Genomic DNA, 17253 nt, shown 5'->3' with positions numbered 1-17253 from the left:
GATCCGTTCAAATCCACTAATAGCAGCAAAGTGCTCCTGAACTCTGTGGAGAGGGAGATTATAGAAGGATCAGGTATAATTATAGTGCCTTGTTATTATCATTCTCATCATTCTTTCTAATAAAGCTTTTCAATAGGATGAAAAACTTCTTGCTGGACAACATAGTGTATTTACTGGTGTTCTCTCTTTCCTCCTTTCGCAGAATCACGTCAATCTATGTAAATGGTATTAATAAATACTGTAATGATATTAGACTGTATCATCTTTCAGATGATATCGTCATGGGCCTTGACTACAGCAAAGGCTTCCCCTGAATTTCTCACTGTCGCTCCCACCAGTGAGGACACCAGCAAAAATGCATGGCTGCTGCTCTGAGGTTTGCTCTGAAACTTGAACTTCCAAGCAGAATTAAGCAACCCTTAAAATATTAATGGTTGCTAGGGGCTTGCCTGTCTATGTACTGTTCCATAACTGGGGTAATAATGATGGAATCAGCAAATACTCTCCAGTTCAGAAAGTGTCGCAGAGCTGGAGGTAAATAATGGCTCATGTCAGTGGGAGCCCTGCACCCCTGTGAACACCATGGAAGTTTGTAAGAAAAGCACAAGATTATCAAAATCATACCCTGGGCAGAGCGTGTTTGGAAACAACACATCCCTGCTCCCAAAGCTTTGCAGTTTGCTCTGGTGGGAGGGGACCACGAAGAGAAGGAAAAACAGGTCTTCCAAGTTATTTCAGCTGCATCCACCCAAGGTCACTGCAGATGCCTCAGCTGTTGGCTTTGGAGGAGGCCGAAGGTRCAGTGGGGCAGCGCTCACCTTGGAGGCTCAGGGCAGCCCCGTGGCCGCTCTGCAGCAGCGTGGACTTCCCGGCAGGGGATTTCTCACAGCAGGGAAGTCCCAGACCGCCCTTCCACTGTGCGGCTCCCCAGCCCTGGCCTCTGAGCAGCTTTGCATGGGGAAAGCTACCGGTGAGGGTGGGGATGCTAAAAGCACTGCCAGGGCATTTCTCCTTCTTGGTCTGCAGTGCTCCCTGCATTCCCATCATCAGCCTGCCCCAGTTCAGCATAGCACTAGGCCTAGCTTTGTGAAGGGTTATGATGCACCAGAGCCTCTTTCGCAGGCTTCACAGCGCCATAAAGCTGCGCTCTGCTCCCCAGCAGCTCCCAGGCCGCGGGGGCCATGTGGTTTGAGCAGATGCAGGAGGCTTTCAGGGGTCACATTTGCTCCTCGGGGTGGGAGGGAGGGAGGGAAGGGGGGCGGGTGCTTTGCTCGCAGGGGTCTTTCTCTTTTCTCCTTCTGTCCGCTGCTCCTCTCCCCTCCTCCCTGCACCCCTCAATAGAGAGCCTTCCTCTTAACTCAATGAAAGTAGGGCAGAGTCTAACCACATTTCAGCTGTCTGCGTTTTTGGATTCTGGGTAATTGTGATCTCTATCTGTTCCTAGAAAAGATTTGAACAGCTTATAAACCACAGCTGGGCAGAGATAATAAAGACAACTGTAGCGGGGTGGAGAAGGATGTGCCCAGTGTGTGGAGAACAGTGTGGGGCAGAAGCTGGAGGTCCAGCTGCAGCACAGGGGGCTACCAGGGCCAGGGGGCACCTGGGGTGGGGGCTGCCTTAATGAACCAAAACCACACAAAATATGAGTAGCTATGCTGTGTACATGTACAAATATATGACATGCATACACAAATGTGTGTATTTATACACATAAAGAGCAAGTGTGAGTGCTCTTTGGAGATACAGGCTGGGGAATAGGGGGTTGAGCCCCACCTCGGTATTTGCATGGTCCCATTTCCATGCGCTTGTTCTCAGTGAATTATTTCTCTGTGCAGGCAGGCCACGCTTCCTCTCGCACTCTAGGGCTTTTCACGTTTCCTATTTGTACATCAAACACAGATCTACATCTAACACAGCACAGTCCTTCAAGCTGGAGCGCCCTGTTTTGCTGAAGGGCTTGAGCGTGCTCTGGCCCCGATCTCAAGCCCCAGGCACACAGAGAGGTTCAGCAAACCACTTGCAGGGCTCCCCCCGGCCCTGGGCAGCCTCGGCTGCTTGTGCTGCTGCCCAAGTCGGCCCGCAGCGCTCTGCCCTTTGCTCCTTGGCTGGCCTGTGCGCGTAGGAAGCACACGGCCTCCCGCACGCGCCTGTGCTGCCTGCTAGGAAGAGGCTTCGCCGGTGCTTTCATGCTTTTAAGCTGTGTTCTCGTTGTTCCTCTCTAATTGCAGGCAGAAATCTGGACAAAGGAAAAAAAAAAAGAAATAAAACATCATGACTTGGTGATGATCCTCTTGCATCGGGCCAGAGCTACACTTCTTTGTCCTATAGGCCTGTCAGCAAGGAGCATAGATGAGGGGTGGGAAGCTGAAGCRCGGGGAAGAGAGAATGAAACACATTTCTACATTGGCAAAAAATCCTAGCAAAGAGACAATTGTTCCAGCAAAGTGCTTTAGCCAGGATGGTTTATTTAGTTTGGACCCCAAACAGGGTCTGGTGGCTAAATGCGGTTTTTCCACCCTAGGAGAGTTTGCTAAAACAGACGTATCAGCCTGTATATTCTCCACAGTTCACAGTGAAAGCAAAGTTGGGGAATTAATAGGAAAAAAAAAAAAAGAAGAAGAAGAAGAAAAGAAAAAGCCATATTCAGTTGCCAGTGAGATACTTARCTACTTAATCCCCTCAGCCTTCCTCCCTGGAGTCAGCAGAGGCCCTGCATACATGAGGAAAGGAGTGGTGCTCTGAAGTGTGTGAGGGGCTGCTTGTGCTTCCAGTGGGAGCCTCACTGTTCCGGAGGCGGCTGCTGYGGCGCTGCAGGTCATACCCGACCTGCACCCTTAACTGGAAAGTTCACAGAGGTTGTGCRGCCAAAGATAAGGCCTCAGCTAGGGGAAAAAGAAAAAAAAAATGAAGAATAAAAGAGCAGGAAAGATATTGAGAGAAAGAAACAGAGAAAAGCGAGGGGAGGAGCTGGGAAAGGGCCCACGTGTGCCAGAGGCAGGGGAGCGAAAGAGCTCGTCCCCCTGTGGTACCTGCAATTAGCGGCTGCACCTTGCCAGGCTGGTGCTGGTGCGGGGAGCAGAGCCTGGCACGGCCGCCTGGCTCACAGCGGGGCTTGCTGAGGCCAAAGCAGCTTTGCTGGGTAGACGAGGCCAGCAGGGCCATCTGGCGAGGCTGTCGTTGGCAGGAATGGGCTGCGCGGCTCCCTCGCAGCCTCTATTATCTTGTTCGACATAATCCTCTCCCCGTGCCCAGTGYGGGATGCAGCCCCCTGCCAAACCCCCCTGCCCTGCCACCCCCGCTCTCTCCRCAGAGATGTCGTTCAGCCAGTCGCTCAGAGACGGGTTTGCAAGGAGTGATTTACACCCCTGAAGATAAGGTTGTGCTGAGGAGTTCATGTTTTACACACCGAGGCTGCGGGCTCTTGGCAGCATGCCCTTCTCTAACAATGGCACTGGGCTGCCAGCCTCTCTGCTGATGATGTGAGGAAGCTCGTGTGGGCCCAGCTGGGCACCATGATCCATGCGGCGGCCGTGGCAGTGCTGTGGGGCTGGCTCATGCCCTCGTACTCCCCCGGGGGCTGGCGGGGTGCTGGGCATGGCCGTGCAGAGCAGACCCCAGGGTGCCACAGCGCACGGGGACGGGGAGTGCACGGATCTGAGCCTGCCTCCGTTGCAGCGCCTGTGCCGGGCTACGTGCAGCCCCTGGGCCTGCCGAGGCAGGCAAGCACAGCGCTGCTGGCTAGGGCTGGCAATTCTGAGCAGGGCTCTGCAGAATAGGGGCCTGGGCTTCACTTGTCRTGGAAAGTACATAAAATGCTTTCCCAGGAAAACTCAGCATACAGGTCATCTCTGTTTTCTCGCCTTCTGCACCTTGAGAAGGGCCAGGGGCCCACACTCTGTGCTAGAAGGCCTCTGCAAGCTGAGAAACACCATTCATAGTAAAACTTCGCTCCTTACCAGCACTGGCAAGAGTTTCCAGAGCGCCCTGTGCGTGGGAGGGCCGCTTCCGAGAGGCAGGCCCTGGCAAAGCATCCAGGGCGCCCAGAGGCAGCGCTGCCCTCCGCTCCCTGCGTCTGGAGGCTGCTGCCCCCGGTGGCTGAGCAGAAGTGACTCAGCTGCCTGGTCTGTGACCAGGGTGCCTTGGAACGGCTGCTGAGGACGGCGCAGCCGAGCTGGGTTGTATGTGAGCGAGGAGTGGATTACAGGTTCATGCTGCAGGGCCAGTCACCTCTGGCAGCGGAGGGAGGCTGAGAAGGCGGCTGGGTAGCGAGGAGCGGCGATGCCTTCCAACAACCACGTCGTGCTTTGCTAGAGCGCGTCTGCCGCAGCCGGCAGTTACGGCTTATTTTCCTCTGCCATATCCCATCTTGTGCCTGCTCTCGCCTCACAGGCRGGCCACTACTGCAGTATCTACAGCTTGCTGAGTAAATGTTGTTCTTCGTGTTGTTGATTACAGCTAATTAGCATTAATTTTGCTTTAAATGGATTCTAGTCGTGCTCGTTTTCTCTGGGGTTACAGTGCTGGTGCTGCTGAGCAGAGATGCTCTGTTCTAGCAGAGCTTTGAATGTGAAATACAAAGCCCTCCTCCAGTGATGTGAGGTACCGAAAGGGGTCAGAGAGCAGTGGCAGGCGGCGATGGAGCACGTGGAGGAAAGGGAGAGGAGTCACAGTGGAGTTTCCTTGGTTTCTGTGGGTATTTCGCTTGTTTCTCACTTCTCTTTCACTGTCTGTGGCATTCTGAGCCCCAAGTGCTCAAAGATCATGAGACAAGCTTACAATCTGCAAATTAAGAAAGAAAAAAGATCACGTTCTTTCTCTTCTGGCCACTGCATGTTTACATAGGCGCTGAACAAACATGCAGGCTGTTCTCTGTGATCATGAAAGCTTTGAGTGCGCTTTTCATTCCCTCGCCGATTTATTTATTTATTTATCTATTTATCTATCTATCTATCTATCTATCTATCTATTTATTTATTTATTTATTTATTTATTTATTTATTTAACTGCTGAATGCGCGCTGAGATCTCCACGTGCCACTGCGTCCCTAGGAGCCGGCCTCGCGGCCCGCTCGCCAGCGCTGCGGGGCACCACGAGGCAGGTGTCGGCGGCTCCGGGGAGCGGGAGCGAACACCTGCCAGGCGCGGGCGCCTCGCGCCCCAAGCGCTTGCGGGAGGCAAGGCCGGGGGCAAGATTGCGCTTCCCAGGAATAACCCCCTCGGGCTTTCTGGAACACGGGCGAGACAGATGGATGATGGCAGCCTTGCCCTCAGCTCCAGCAGTGTGTACAGTGGGAGGGCGGGTAGCGGGGGYGGCCCCCGCGGCGCTGCCTCCCACGGCCCCACGGCCGGCCGGGGGACCCGGGCGCCGATGGACGAGCGGCCGCAGCCCTTGGCTGTGCTCGACCATGGCGGCGGGAAGGAGGCGCGCGCGCGGCCAGGGCTGCGGCGCCATCTTGTGGGTGAGGGCGCGAGCGGGTAACGGCCCCGCAAGGGGCGTCCTGGGCACCYCTGTCCTGCAGCGCCCCGGGGCGCCTCGGGTGCCCTCCATGGAGGCGGCTCCCCCGCCCCTGGTGCTCCACTGTTGGTGCGCACAGTTCTGGCGACACCAGCAAGGGTCTGCCCTGGTGCTGGTGCACTCTGAGCAGCGCTAGCAGGTGCAGGGCGGTTGCTCCGCTTTCGTTTAACTGTCCCGCCCGTCCTTTCCCCTTGGAAACTTCCCCACACGTGCTCGCAAAACAAGATGGAGTGTGGCCGGCTTTACGGCGCCTCCAGCAAGGTGACTCGGCCACCCAGATGCCCCTCGGCAGTGTGGCAGGACCCCGAACACCAGCCTTTGCTCTGCCTAATCACCAGGCGGCCAAGGGGAGSCAGGGATTCATTCAGCATGGCGCAGGACGTGCCGGGGGAGCGTGCTGCTGACCTCCCCGTAGGCAGCTCTTCACCCTGTCATGGTTGCTTGGTAGGGGAAAGGCAATACTCGACTTGGCTGCTTCAGTGAAGGGTGCTCAACTGGAGGAGCCAACGGAAGCGTGCATATAAGACCAAGAACCATATGGACAGTGCTTAGCTGGACACTGGTGCTCTCCACAGTGACCTCCTGTATTTCTAGGGTGAAGGCTATAGCATGAGAGGAAGGCATTTTGCTTCTGCCTTCCCCTCTCCTCCCCATGTTTCTCACAAGCCTGTGGGCTCTGGGGCCAGGCCAGGTGGAAATTTTCCTGGCAGATGTGAGCCTGAGGAGTCAAAGAAATCCTTAGGGACAGAMCCCGGCTGCCTGCCAGCCTGCGAGAGATTGCTAGAGGGGAATGCTGTGAGGCTGCAGCACAGGGACCAAGCATGAGCCCCCGAGAGTGCACCAGGCATGCGATGATAATTGAGTCCCCAAGACTCATCCCAGGAGATGAACAGAGAAAGAACAGAAGCARGGTGGTTTCTGAGGCAGGCTTATTTTGTTGGTGGAAGGGAATTAAAAAGCGCCTCCTCCCTTCCCTATGGCAGTGTCAACACCTTTCTTCCCCTGGTTTCCCTTCTAGTTGCTGATTGTTTTCTTCCCTAGAGCAGCTCAGCTGGTAGAAATGCAGAGAGGGCATTGGCAGTTTTCACCTCAGCAGCATCCAGCCCTGCTGAGAGCCACTCGACACAGAACGGTGGTAAAAACGCTGGCAGAAGTACAGCCCTGCTTGTACTGGCTCTCCTATTGCTCTTACCAGCAGCCAGAGGGAAATTGTACGCCACAGAGGCTGGGGTTAGAGGAGTCAAAGAGATTGTGAATCCTTAGAGGTGCACGTGTTGCCGCTGGCTGCTTTTCTAGCCATGGGGGATTGAGCTGCTTTCTGACAAGGCAGCAAATCCAGAGCTGCTGTGCTGGGGAATGCTCTGAAATGCTCTCGGGCAGGCTCTGCAGCGAGGCTCGTGGAGCTGCTGCAGCTCTTCCCTGCGCCAAGCAWTGCTTCTCTTCTGGATGGTTGTGGCGTTAAACGCTTTGGCAACAGAGAGGCTTTGTTGTGGTCTCCGCAGTGCTGCTTTCGCCTTGGCTAGCAGCGCTCTTTTTGTTTGGATAAATAAAACACTCTCCGTGGAGCTGGCTGGGGGGGGCATGTGCGGGCACGTGCGTGCGGRTGCGTTTGCTTGTGGGTGTGCGTTGGCCACAGCTGCGAGCAGGCAATTCTGGTCGGTTCAGCACTCGCACCAACTTGTTGTTGTTCCTGAATGCCAGAACAATGTGCTTTTCCTCCCGGTTGGGAATGCTGGCCACTATCACAGGCTTTTAATAGCGCTGGAGTGAAATAAATGGCCGCTTTCCAGCGACAGGCTGAAACTGTTGCTAGCACCTGGCCCAGTCCTATATTTAGTCTCGGGAAGTGCTCGACGTTCAGAGGAAGGAGGGAGCCGTGMAGAGCCCGGCCAGCGTGTGCTGCGCCCGAGGCACAGCTGGGCAGGCCATTCCCTGCACATCGTGCATGGGGCCCAGTGGCACACGGGGCCATACCCTGTCTCTATGGCTGAAGGTCATAAAGCAGCCTCTCCTCTATCACCTTTGTAATTTATACCCTTTGGCACATGTGTCCTTGCTAAGTTCCACCAAAGTTTCGGAAAGGGACAGTCGAGCCCCACTGGTTACTGGACTCCACTGGTTTTTCTCATCTTAACTCCCATTTATGTCTTTAAGGTTAAATCTCTCTCTAAAATTCCCAAACCAAATTGAATTAGGATTTAACATTAAAAGATTCAGGCGCTTTCTGGGCTCTGAGGAACAGAATGTCATCCTGTCTTGCAGTTAAATAGCTGCTGGGTAGTCATTTCAAAGCCATTTCTTTTCAGCAGGCTCTACCATAGCAAATTCCAGCAGTGAATGTATTTCTGGCCTGGTGTGCATCTAATCCCACAGCTGAGTCTTATGTGTGATCTCTTTTGAAATGCTAGATCTATGTATTTTCTTAATTCCAAGCAGTGGTATTTCTAGGCCTTGGCATTTAGAATGGCAATGGGTTTGTTTATAGGAAGAGGAGGGAAAGGACAGAAAGAGGATGTTGACCTAACAGCCCTCCAAACCTACCGCACTTAATCCACTTATCACTCCGAATTCCTGAAGCAGATAAATGCCGATAACAGTTGAAACACATCAGTGACAGGAGCAGCACTGGAAATACATCAGTGCTGGACGTTGCAAAGCCGCGCGGTGCCACGGGATGCAGGTGGTGTTAGGGCTCAGGAAGCCCTCGCTGCTCTTCTGTGGGAGGATACGGAGCCCTGCCGCTTTCCCCTCCCTCCCCCGGGTATCCTGAGATGCAGCTCAGGCCTCAGAGATGCTGCCGAGCRGCATCGTGACCCCGCAGCCCCCGGCGCCACCGCCACCTGATCTGCGCCTACAGATCTCAAATACCAAGTGGGCCCCAAGTGTCTTGTTACCGCTCTTGCTTGTCCTGCTGCTCAGCCTTAAGACGGGCGAGGAGCCGTTTCCAGCTGAGACCCAGGCCGTGCAGCTCCCATCAGCACGTCTGGGGGAGAGCCRTTCGTTCTGGCTAATCTGAGCTAAGCCTTCCCCGGGGGGGCGCAGCTGCTGCCACGGCCCCGTGGGGCTGCACGGAGCCGCTTGCGCCTCTCCCCATCTGCTGGGGCTCTCAGCAAGGTAGCGGGGCCGTCTCGGGGCGCAGGGGCCRCAGCGGCCGCAGATGGGCGCTGCCCCCTGCACCAGGGACCTGTTCCTCCCGAGGGCTCGGCCTAGGCTGGGGAGCAGGAAAGATGCTGGGAGCCAAGGGCTGSTTGTTGCAAACCTTGCTCATACAGGCACTCCAGTGATAAAACAACTCAACGGAGGCGGTGATTTTGAAAGGAGAAAGCTGGAGAGAAGACCTCTCTGATATGAGYGTTGTTTTTCTGAATTAGACACTGCTCAGCTGTTACAATGCAGATGTCTCAGCTAAGAACAGGCTTTCTCTGAAATCAAAACCTCTCCGTAAGCGGTAGGATCATCCCGCAAAGAGAGGGCTTTCTTCTTCAAAGGGCTCTCCTTACATGTCCCCACAATAGACCTCTTTAGGGCTTGCGGGCAGTGCAAAGCGTGGCACAAATCCGAAACATTGCAGCTGTTATGGGCGAATTCCCTGCGTGGGTGCTCTCAGCCCTGGAATATGAGCCCCTTCCTCCCAAGTGATCCAGAGGAGGAGTTGGCTGTGGAGAGACGTTTTCTGCTGTAAGAGGTAGAGCAGGACCGTTCCTCTGAACGGCAGGTGCTGGTTCTCCGTTTTGCAGGCAGGACAGGGGATCCTGCTCTTGAGTACTCGCATGAAGAGCCAGTTTGATGGGACTGTTCTGCCATGAGCCCACACGCTGCAGGACTGCTCAGGAGCTTCCACTTGTAAACAAACCACTCAGGTGAGATAGTTTGAAGTAAGGTTCTTATTCCAAAATTTAGATGGTCCATTCAGGGACCTAATCAGGAATTGCTGTCCCATAACAACTAGGAAAACAAAGCTGGGCGCAAAGCTGGGTGAAAAATGCCCAATATACCACTTTTAAGCTTATCTGCTGTCCAAACTCAGTGGAATCAGTGAGTGCCTTTGACCTTGTTCATCTCAAATGGCCTCATGAGCAAACTCCATCAGTCCGAGCACATTTCTTCCCGCCCTGTGCCATCTTGGAGGGCGGCAGTCGCGGCGCGAGGCCACAACGTTGGCTTTAAGCACATGTGACGTTTCCCAGGCGCTGGAAGACGAAGCTCAGTGCGCTGAGGAGCTCCCATCTCCTCCTCCCCGGCCGCCCGCGGGTAGGTGCAACACGGACACAGCAGCTCGGAGAGATGAAGCCCGGCGCGGGGAGGAGTCTCGCAGAAAAGCAGAAGAGGCTGCATCTGCCAGCGACCGCTTGCCAAAAGCAGCGGGTGTCCAATCCGCCCGGCCCGTTACAAACAGGAGCGGATCAAACAGCTTCGCGCTTGCGGAAATACCTGACAAAAACCTTCTTTTTTTTTTTTTTTTTTTTTTTTTTTTTTTCTTTTTGGATCTTTATATCTGGTCGTTCTCTTACTGCCTGTGACCCTATCATGGCCTCTAATCTAAAAGTCATCTTCCTGTTTCTTTGGTGGCTTCGGTACGGAGGTAAAGAAGCATTTTTTATTCCTTTTGTTTACTCTCACATTTGTGCATATTAGAGCGTTTCCAGCTGCTTTCTTTTGCTAATTTCCAGAGAGCCCCTCTAGGAGTTTGCACACTGCTGCTATTTCTGTCTTCTAAGCATTTCAAAGTTTCCAGAGAGAATCCTCAGAAAAGGGGGAACGSGGGAGAAGGGTTATATAACCCGAGTGAAATGGTTTGGCTTTTTCCCTGCCATGTTCTTCCCAAGCTCCTGGGATACCGTAAGAAGATAGATCTCTCCCCTGCTTTCTTACTTCAGTGCTTTGCAATGCCTGAGATATATATATATATAAAAAGCTATATTCATATTTTCGTGTATGTGCTGCTGGGTGGAGATGAGAAAGAGAAGGACACATGATCATATCTGAGAAAACAAGGCCCCAAAGAACAGCTTCTTTCCTGTGAGGGTGCCAGAGCCCTGGCACAGGCTGCCCAGGGAGGCTGTGGAGTCTCCTTCTCTGGAGATCTTCCAAACCCGCCTGGATGCCGCCCTGTGCCCCGTGCTCTGGGTGTCCCTGCTGGAGCAGGGGGTTGGACTAGATGATCTCTAGAGGTCCCTTCCAACCTCAGCCAGTCTGTGATTCTGTGAAAAGAGACAACCTGGGTTATCACACCGACAGTGTTGGCAGGGCTCTGCTACTTTATTTTCATTTATACAGTCCCCAATCTGCATGGGAGTGCATTCACAGTGAGCACACCTGTCTCTTAGCACTGTGTTGTAGGTCCATTGCTTTGCTAGCTAAGAGTCCTTTCCTAGTGATAGAACCTGGACTAGTGCTTTACTCAGAGGCTGCCCTCCCTGGCTGTGCCATCTGCAGGGGTTTTGACTTAACTGGTGTTACTTTCCTGAAGTGCTTTCTGGACAGTGGCTGTGCCCTCCCTCTGTTGTTCCACTGCTTTGGGTACACTGCCTCTTGAGTTGCTTTCTACGTGGTGTTAGGCCAGCTGCTAAATACATAGATCCAGAAGCTGAATAGTGCTAAACACAGATTTGGCTGCGACACCTCAGGCTCCTCTCTAGCCAGTGACACACTCTTAGCTGTTTTTTTCCTTTTAGTAAATGAAATAGAGAGTGAATTATGGGGTTCCCCTTCAATGCTTCTTCAKCCTCTCTTGCAACTGCCTGCATTGCTGTCTGCTGAGCTGCAGTGATAGATTCAGCTCAACTGTGTAAGCAGGAAGCAGCCGGAGGGCACGATCTCCCGTCTCTGCCCAGGGTTAGTCACACATAGGTACTTGAAACCTGTGGCCCTCTGCGGATTGCTGCTGCATGTGGCATCTGGTCTTTCGCCTTGCTGTCCATTTAGAGCAGCAGAAGTTTGAGGTGGCTGAGCTGTACCCTATTCTCCGAGTCTCGGCGCTGGCCCCGCTGCAGAACATGCAATTTCCTTCCTCGCTTGCGCTTCAGAGACACGCGGCCCCACGGATACCCCCGCCGTGCACCCCAGACCTGCGCTCGCTCGGAGCGGCCGCCCGTGCGGGCACATGACCCCAGCAGCGGCCCCGTTACAGAGAGGGGCCAGCTAGCGTTTGCCCTGGAAAATCTCTTTCCAGCCTCACCAGCTGCAAATGTAGTCACTGCAGAGTCTGCCCGCTTCCAGCTGCCCTTCTGGTCTTTCTATATTGTACAGAGGAGCTCACGGGGAAAAAGGGGAAGCCTGTGCTTGCAGCAGAGGAGCTCAGCTCACACAGCCATTACCCAAGAGCTGGGACAGATCACACGGGCCATGTGCTCTGCATCACTCATGCTCTGACGAGGGCCAACGCCACATGCTGCGGAGTGGGTGCTGGCTCTTGAGCATATGCTTGTATTTACCATGTGATTGCTGCTGGGGGCTTTGGGACAATAAAAGTTTGATCTGACTTACAGTGATGCCAGGTGGCTGCTAACAATTATCACCCTTGCAGGGGGAGAGGTCAGCGTACAGCAGAGACCTCCAATCCGGGTTGCGCTGCTCAGGGAAGCAATATCCATCCCCTGCGAGGTGACCTTCCCTTACAAGATGAAATACACCAAATTTTCCATCTTCTATTACTGGATTAACTCAGTGGGCAAGAAAACATTCATCGATAAAAAGCTATTAGAGATCCCCATCCCTCCTGGAGAAGAAAATCACACCACTACCCGATCTTACAGCCAAGAAACCAGACCGCTTGAAAGCACCTCTTTCACTGGCACGTATTACTGTGAGGTCAAATGGAGTGACATCGTGAAAACTGGAGCGGGAGTATTTGTCCTTGCTACAGGTAAGTGAAAAAAAAAAAAAGAGAAAGGAAGGATGAATGGTTAAAATTCAACTGGATCTTGCTAGGGAAACATCATGTTTGCTCTTCTTTTCCTCCGCCCAAACAAGCTTTCAAGTCCGGTGGGAGCAGTAATAGTGTCTGGTGCTTAATGCCAGCAGAGATCACGGGCTCTACACTGAGTCCCTGTGCCACAATTCCCGCTTTACAGGTGGGGGTATAAAGGTGCAGTAGTTGTATCTGCCCTGAAACGGCCTGTTGGGAACACCAGCCTGAAACCCAGGGTCTAAGCAGGGACCCTGGGCCCAGGTTCATAGGGTGCTTTTAGTGGCAGTGTCCTGGCAGACCACAGTGTGGTCTGGACTTCTTAGCAAGGGTAGATGTGAAAAGCTGTGACCAAAGGGCTTTGCCACACTGGTCAGGGGCTGCTGGCAGTACCCACCCGGCCTGAGCGTGTGGCCTCTACTCTCCACCATSTGTTTTTGCCCCCTGTCACCTTTGCCAGGCTCTCACCACCACCATTTTTGGCTCCCATATTCACTTCACCTCCCTTTAAACTGATACATGGAGTGTAGCTGCAAAAAAAGCTAAAAAAAGGGTAGCTGCTAATACCCTGTCTCCTTCGTGTGATTCTCCATCTGCTCCCTACTCTCTAGTTCAGTCAGACTCTGTTTTTGTTTTGAGGCATGTGTGCATTTGTGGTCACCTCCTCTTCACTGGTTCTGTATTTTATCGTATGACTTCTAGACAGAATTAAAAATGCAACTTACTTCCACTTATGCTATGAATCTTTTGCCTTTTTTGTTTCCCACAGATGCAGGTTACATACAGACCTCTTACAGGTGGGAAATTCTCATTACATTTACCGCTATCTTTGCTGCCTTGAGCATCACTGGAACAGGTCTGCTACTGTGGAAAAGAAAGGCAAGTCACTACCAAATGAAAGGCAATATCTCACGTGACCTTTTCTAGGAATTTATTATTTCACTTGCTTCTAACTTGTCCAAATTGGAACTCCCCACGCTGAAATTTTCCATGCTGGGTGTCTCCCTCAAGTTTATTTTCTTTTTTTTTTAAGTTAAGTCTTTCTGAGAAAAGAAGATTACCGAAAGGCAAAACAAGACATTGATTTGTCCCTTTGAAAAAACTCCAGTAAGCATTTTGGCTCTGCCGTGCTCTGTTTAGGAGCAAGAATTTGAAGCAGGACAAGCGACCGCACGGGCTCCGCGCTGGCCCGGCGCCGGTGCAGCAGCCGCGCCGTGCGCAGCCCGCGCGTCCTCGGCTGTGGCACCTGCCCCTCGGGCAGCGCCGCTGTGTGCTGCCTCCCTGCTGCCCAAGTGTGTGGCGGCGCTGGTGGGGATAAGGGAAGGAYGGGATTTTCCCTCTACTTAATCCTTCTTGGAGATGGGGGTTGCACCAGTGCCAGTGACACGACCTGTTTGCAGTGAGGCTGTGCAGCGCCTTTCTGCATCGTGGCTTGGGTACCACAAGGGAAACCAGGCCAACGGGTGGAGAAGATGGTCACTAGACCCTTGGACAGGTGTTGGTCGCAGGAAGCATTAAGAGACAGGCTGGGAGAGGAAGGTTGAGAAAAGGATCCCAGTGCAGCCTGCATAGGGACCCYAACTAACTGGAAAGTAAGAGTGAGACAAGGGCCTGAGGAGCAACCTGTTCATGTTGACTCTGCTTTGAGCGAGGGGTAGGACTACATGACCGCCAGAGGTGCCTCCAACCTCAGGGAATCTGTGATTCTTTGAGCCTGGAGAGCACTAGATCTTGGACAAGGGTGTTAAGACTGGAGGGAGAAGGATCCGCAGGGGAGCAGACCAGCAGCACAGACTGGGACCAGCTGGGTAAGGTTGTGGAGTTTGGAACGAATTGCTGAGCACAAGCCGGAGCTGGGAGGAGAGGACATGGAGAGCAGGAGAAGAGGCAAGAGTGGGGCTGRAAGGTTGGTATGAGACAAGGCCCCGTGGAAATAAATTAGAAGTAGTGACACTGTTCCAACAATTCCTGTTGCCTGGGCAAAACCTATTGCTTCTCGTGCTGCACCAAGCTTTCAATAGAGCATCCTTTGCGCCCTCACAGARATCTCAAGACTGGCTTAAAATAAACCCAATGTCTTTTAGAGCTGAACTTGGGGATTTTGTTTTCTAGCTATCGTATCCACACTACTTACTCAAGCTGCTCTCTGCCAGCACAGCAGCAACCCTGCTGCTGGTATTTATACGTGGGGCCTCGTTCGTGGGGCAGTGCCCTGGCTCCAGAGGCACTCCGCCGAGAGCAGAGCTGGCAGCCTTGCCGGGACGCTCCTCGCAAGACCCCGCTCGCCTTGCGGGCRCTTCGCGGCAGCGGGAGGCAGCGCAAGCAGCAGGGCGACTCCGTTGGAAACAAGCCCCGTCTCTGCTTGCCTAGAGAGCATCTCCATGGGGATGAGGAGGGAGGCCCTGTCACGACTTGCTGCCTGACACTGCTAGGTTTGGAGGTGCCCCAGCAAGGCTCAGACCGCCGGGCTCTCTTTGGGGCCTGGAGAGTCATTGCAGTCATTACATTTCCCCCCCTGCAGAACAGAGCACATATTTCTCACCACAGCTTGCTCAGACCTGCTGATTTTAAAATGTTTATCTTTAAGAGAAGTTATTTAGCATCCTCCTTAGTTACTAATGGACTGGAAAGCAGTTTGTCGTTTTCATGTGATGTGAATATAATCATCCCACTTCTTTTCTGAATTAGAACAAAGATGCTTAGAACAGCCTTCTGCCTTGCCTGCCTGTTCTGCTTGCTGTGCAGGGCTTATCCTTACTCAGGTGTGACTGGAGCATGTTTGGGGAAAACTCATCTGATGCAAGAAACGTTGCAGGGGAAAAGACCTTCAMCTCCATGTTGGACTTGCATGTGAGAGTGCCATGGCCTGTATGTTGCCATTAATGCTCATGTTGTGCTCTTCTCTACTCAGGGCAGCAGCAGCAGCTTCCTAGASAGGTCCTGAGCAAAGGGACTGCATTTTGCCTCTGTGCATTCCCCGTCGTACTCTGCACAGAGGGCTGCTTTACTCCTACGTCACTGCTGTGCATGGCCGGGTCTCCTGTCACACTGACATTCATTCCACCTTTGGGGAGATGGTGATTTTCTCCAAATCTGTCCTTTGGTGTCTTGTCCCGAGCAGGTACTGTGTCCTGGAAGGAACCGGCTCCTCAATATCTTGAGGCACAATGTGGAAGCTCAACCCCCTTCACCCAGCCCCGCTCCAGCTACTCCCATCTATGACGTGAGTATGAAACTCGCCCTGCATCCCTTGTGTTCGCATCACTGTACAGCCCTTCATCTCCTTGACCTGCCGTGGCGCAGACAAGCTAATATAATATCAGTATTTGAAACATAAGCAATACTGGTATACGGGCCTAGTACTAATGGCTTTGATCCTGTGCTGTGCCCTGCTCAGCTGCAGGACTGCCCACATTGCAGGTCTCCATCCCCATCACACTGGTGGCCCCAGAGCCTGTCAGGCCAAGTGGCAAGTGCAGGGCCAGCGAGGGCTCCAGGGGAACATAGAGGGCTCTCCCAAGGCCAGGAAGGAAGAGATGTGTCCCAGCCCCACTTCACACGGTGCAGTGCCTCCAGGACACATCCTTCCCAGCTGGAGAATGATGGCTCAGGGACAGGGCAGGGAGAGATGTTCTCCCTCAACAACCYAAGCTGTTTAAAACTGCTGCTCATTTCTCCAGAGTTTTAGTAGCACTGAGACACTTAGCAGGACTGCAACCTTCACCGGTGTCAGTGTCTTGGRCCACTGAAGTCCAAGGACTACAGGAGAGGGAAGGGAGTCTCTGTTTTGGAGCGTTTCCCTTTTCATCGCTTGGAATCCAGACAATCTCCTTTTTCCATTCCCCAGCCTGGGGGACAGCGGCCATTCCGACCCCCGGAACCCCGTGGCAGCAGTGCCACAGGTAATGGGATTGGAGGGCCTCTCCTGAAGCGTCTGGCCCCAGCTTCAGCTACCTCAAGTAGCCATGACCTCTAATCTTATTTACAACCCATCCAGCTCCCTTGAAAATGGATTCTTTTTCTCTCCTTTTCCTCCCTGAGGAGGGCTGCTCCACTAAGAAAGAAAGGATTTTTTTTCCCAAATGCTCTGTGGGACAAGTGAGGAAAAACAGAATGAAAGTGAGCAGAGGAGGAATATTAGCAAACCTCTCTGACTGTGAGGTCTATAAGGGCTGGAAAAACCTCTCTGAGGAAAACCTCTAAGCTCTCCTGCATGAATCATTTAAACTAAACAAAGCAAAGCTCTGGGGAATGTACCACAGAGAGGAGCAGAGCCCTGCCAAGCCAGCRGGGAGATCTGAGAGGGGGCAGATGCGAACAAAAGGATGGGCCTGCCCCCTTCTCCTGCTTACTTGATGGGTGGGAGGCACTGTTGTGTTGCCCTTACATTTTTGGCACAGAGGGGTTTAGGAGAAAGCACTRTATATCATACGGGATGTGTTTATTCCAGGTGAAAAGCAATGCTTTGGGTAAAGGAGGTTGCAGGTTATAAACCTTTTCATTTATATCGAGCAATTTATTTTTAATTCAGGCTTTTAAAAATCAGAATGGGTAGTTCCCTGCTGAAGTGGATGATTTCTGCAAGGAGACAAAAAAAAAAAATCAAATCCATTTCTCGCTCAGTCGGCCTCGTCATGCATCCTTAGCTCCATCTTAATTACATGTTTCATCATGTTGTTCTGTTCAGGAGGCCTCSGCGAAGGCTCACATAACGCGCCAGCAGAGCAGCCGCCGCCACGAGCGGTGCCAGCGAGCGGCTGCGCCCGGCGCTCGCGGCAGCCCCGGCGCCGGTGCCACGGAGGCTCCCGCCGCCCGCGGGCAGCGCCGTGAGC

At 53.1% G+C, this 17253-nt stretch overlaps 1 protein-coding gene across 1 annotated transcript in view; it reads left to right on the top strand.

The window, feature by feature from the left end:
* The window catches only part of NFAM1 (NFAT activating protein with ITAM motif 1), a 29964-nt gene that overhangs the window by 6853 nt on the left and 5858 nt on the right, over positions 1-17253 (top strand). Inside the window, exons 2-4 of the mRNA XM_026046934.1 lie at positions 12003-12379; positions 13191-13300; positions 15543-15644. Coding sequence (XP_025902719.1) covers positions 12003-12379; positions 13191-13300; positions 15543-15644 — 589 coding nt within the window. The remainder of the gene's footprint in view (positions 1-12002; positions 12380-13190; positions 13301-15542; positions 15645-17253) is intronic.

Source organism: Nothoprocta perdicaria, unplaced genomic scaffold (genome assembly GCF_003342845.1).
Source record: "Nothoprocta perdicaria isolate Ctin4 unplaced genomic scaffold, notPer1 scaffold_460, whole genome shotgun sequence".
Lineage (NCBI taxonomy): Eukaryota > Metazoa > Chordata > Aves > Tinamiformes > Tinamidae > Nothoprocta > Nothoprocta perdicaria.
The sequence above is the reverse complement of the archived record's forward strand: the minus strand, read 5'-3'. Positions and strand labels throughout refer to the sequence as shown.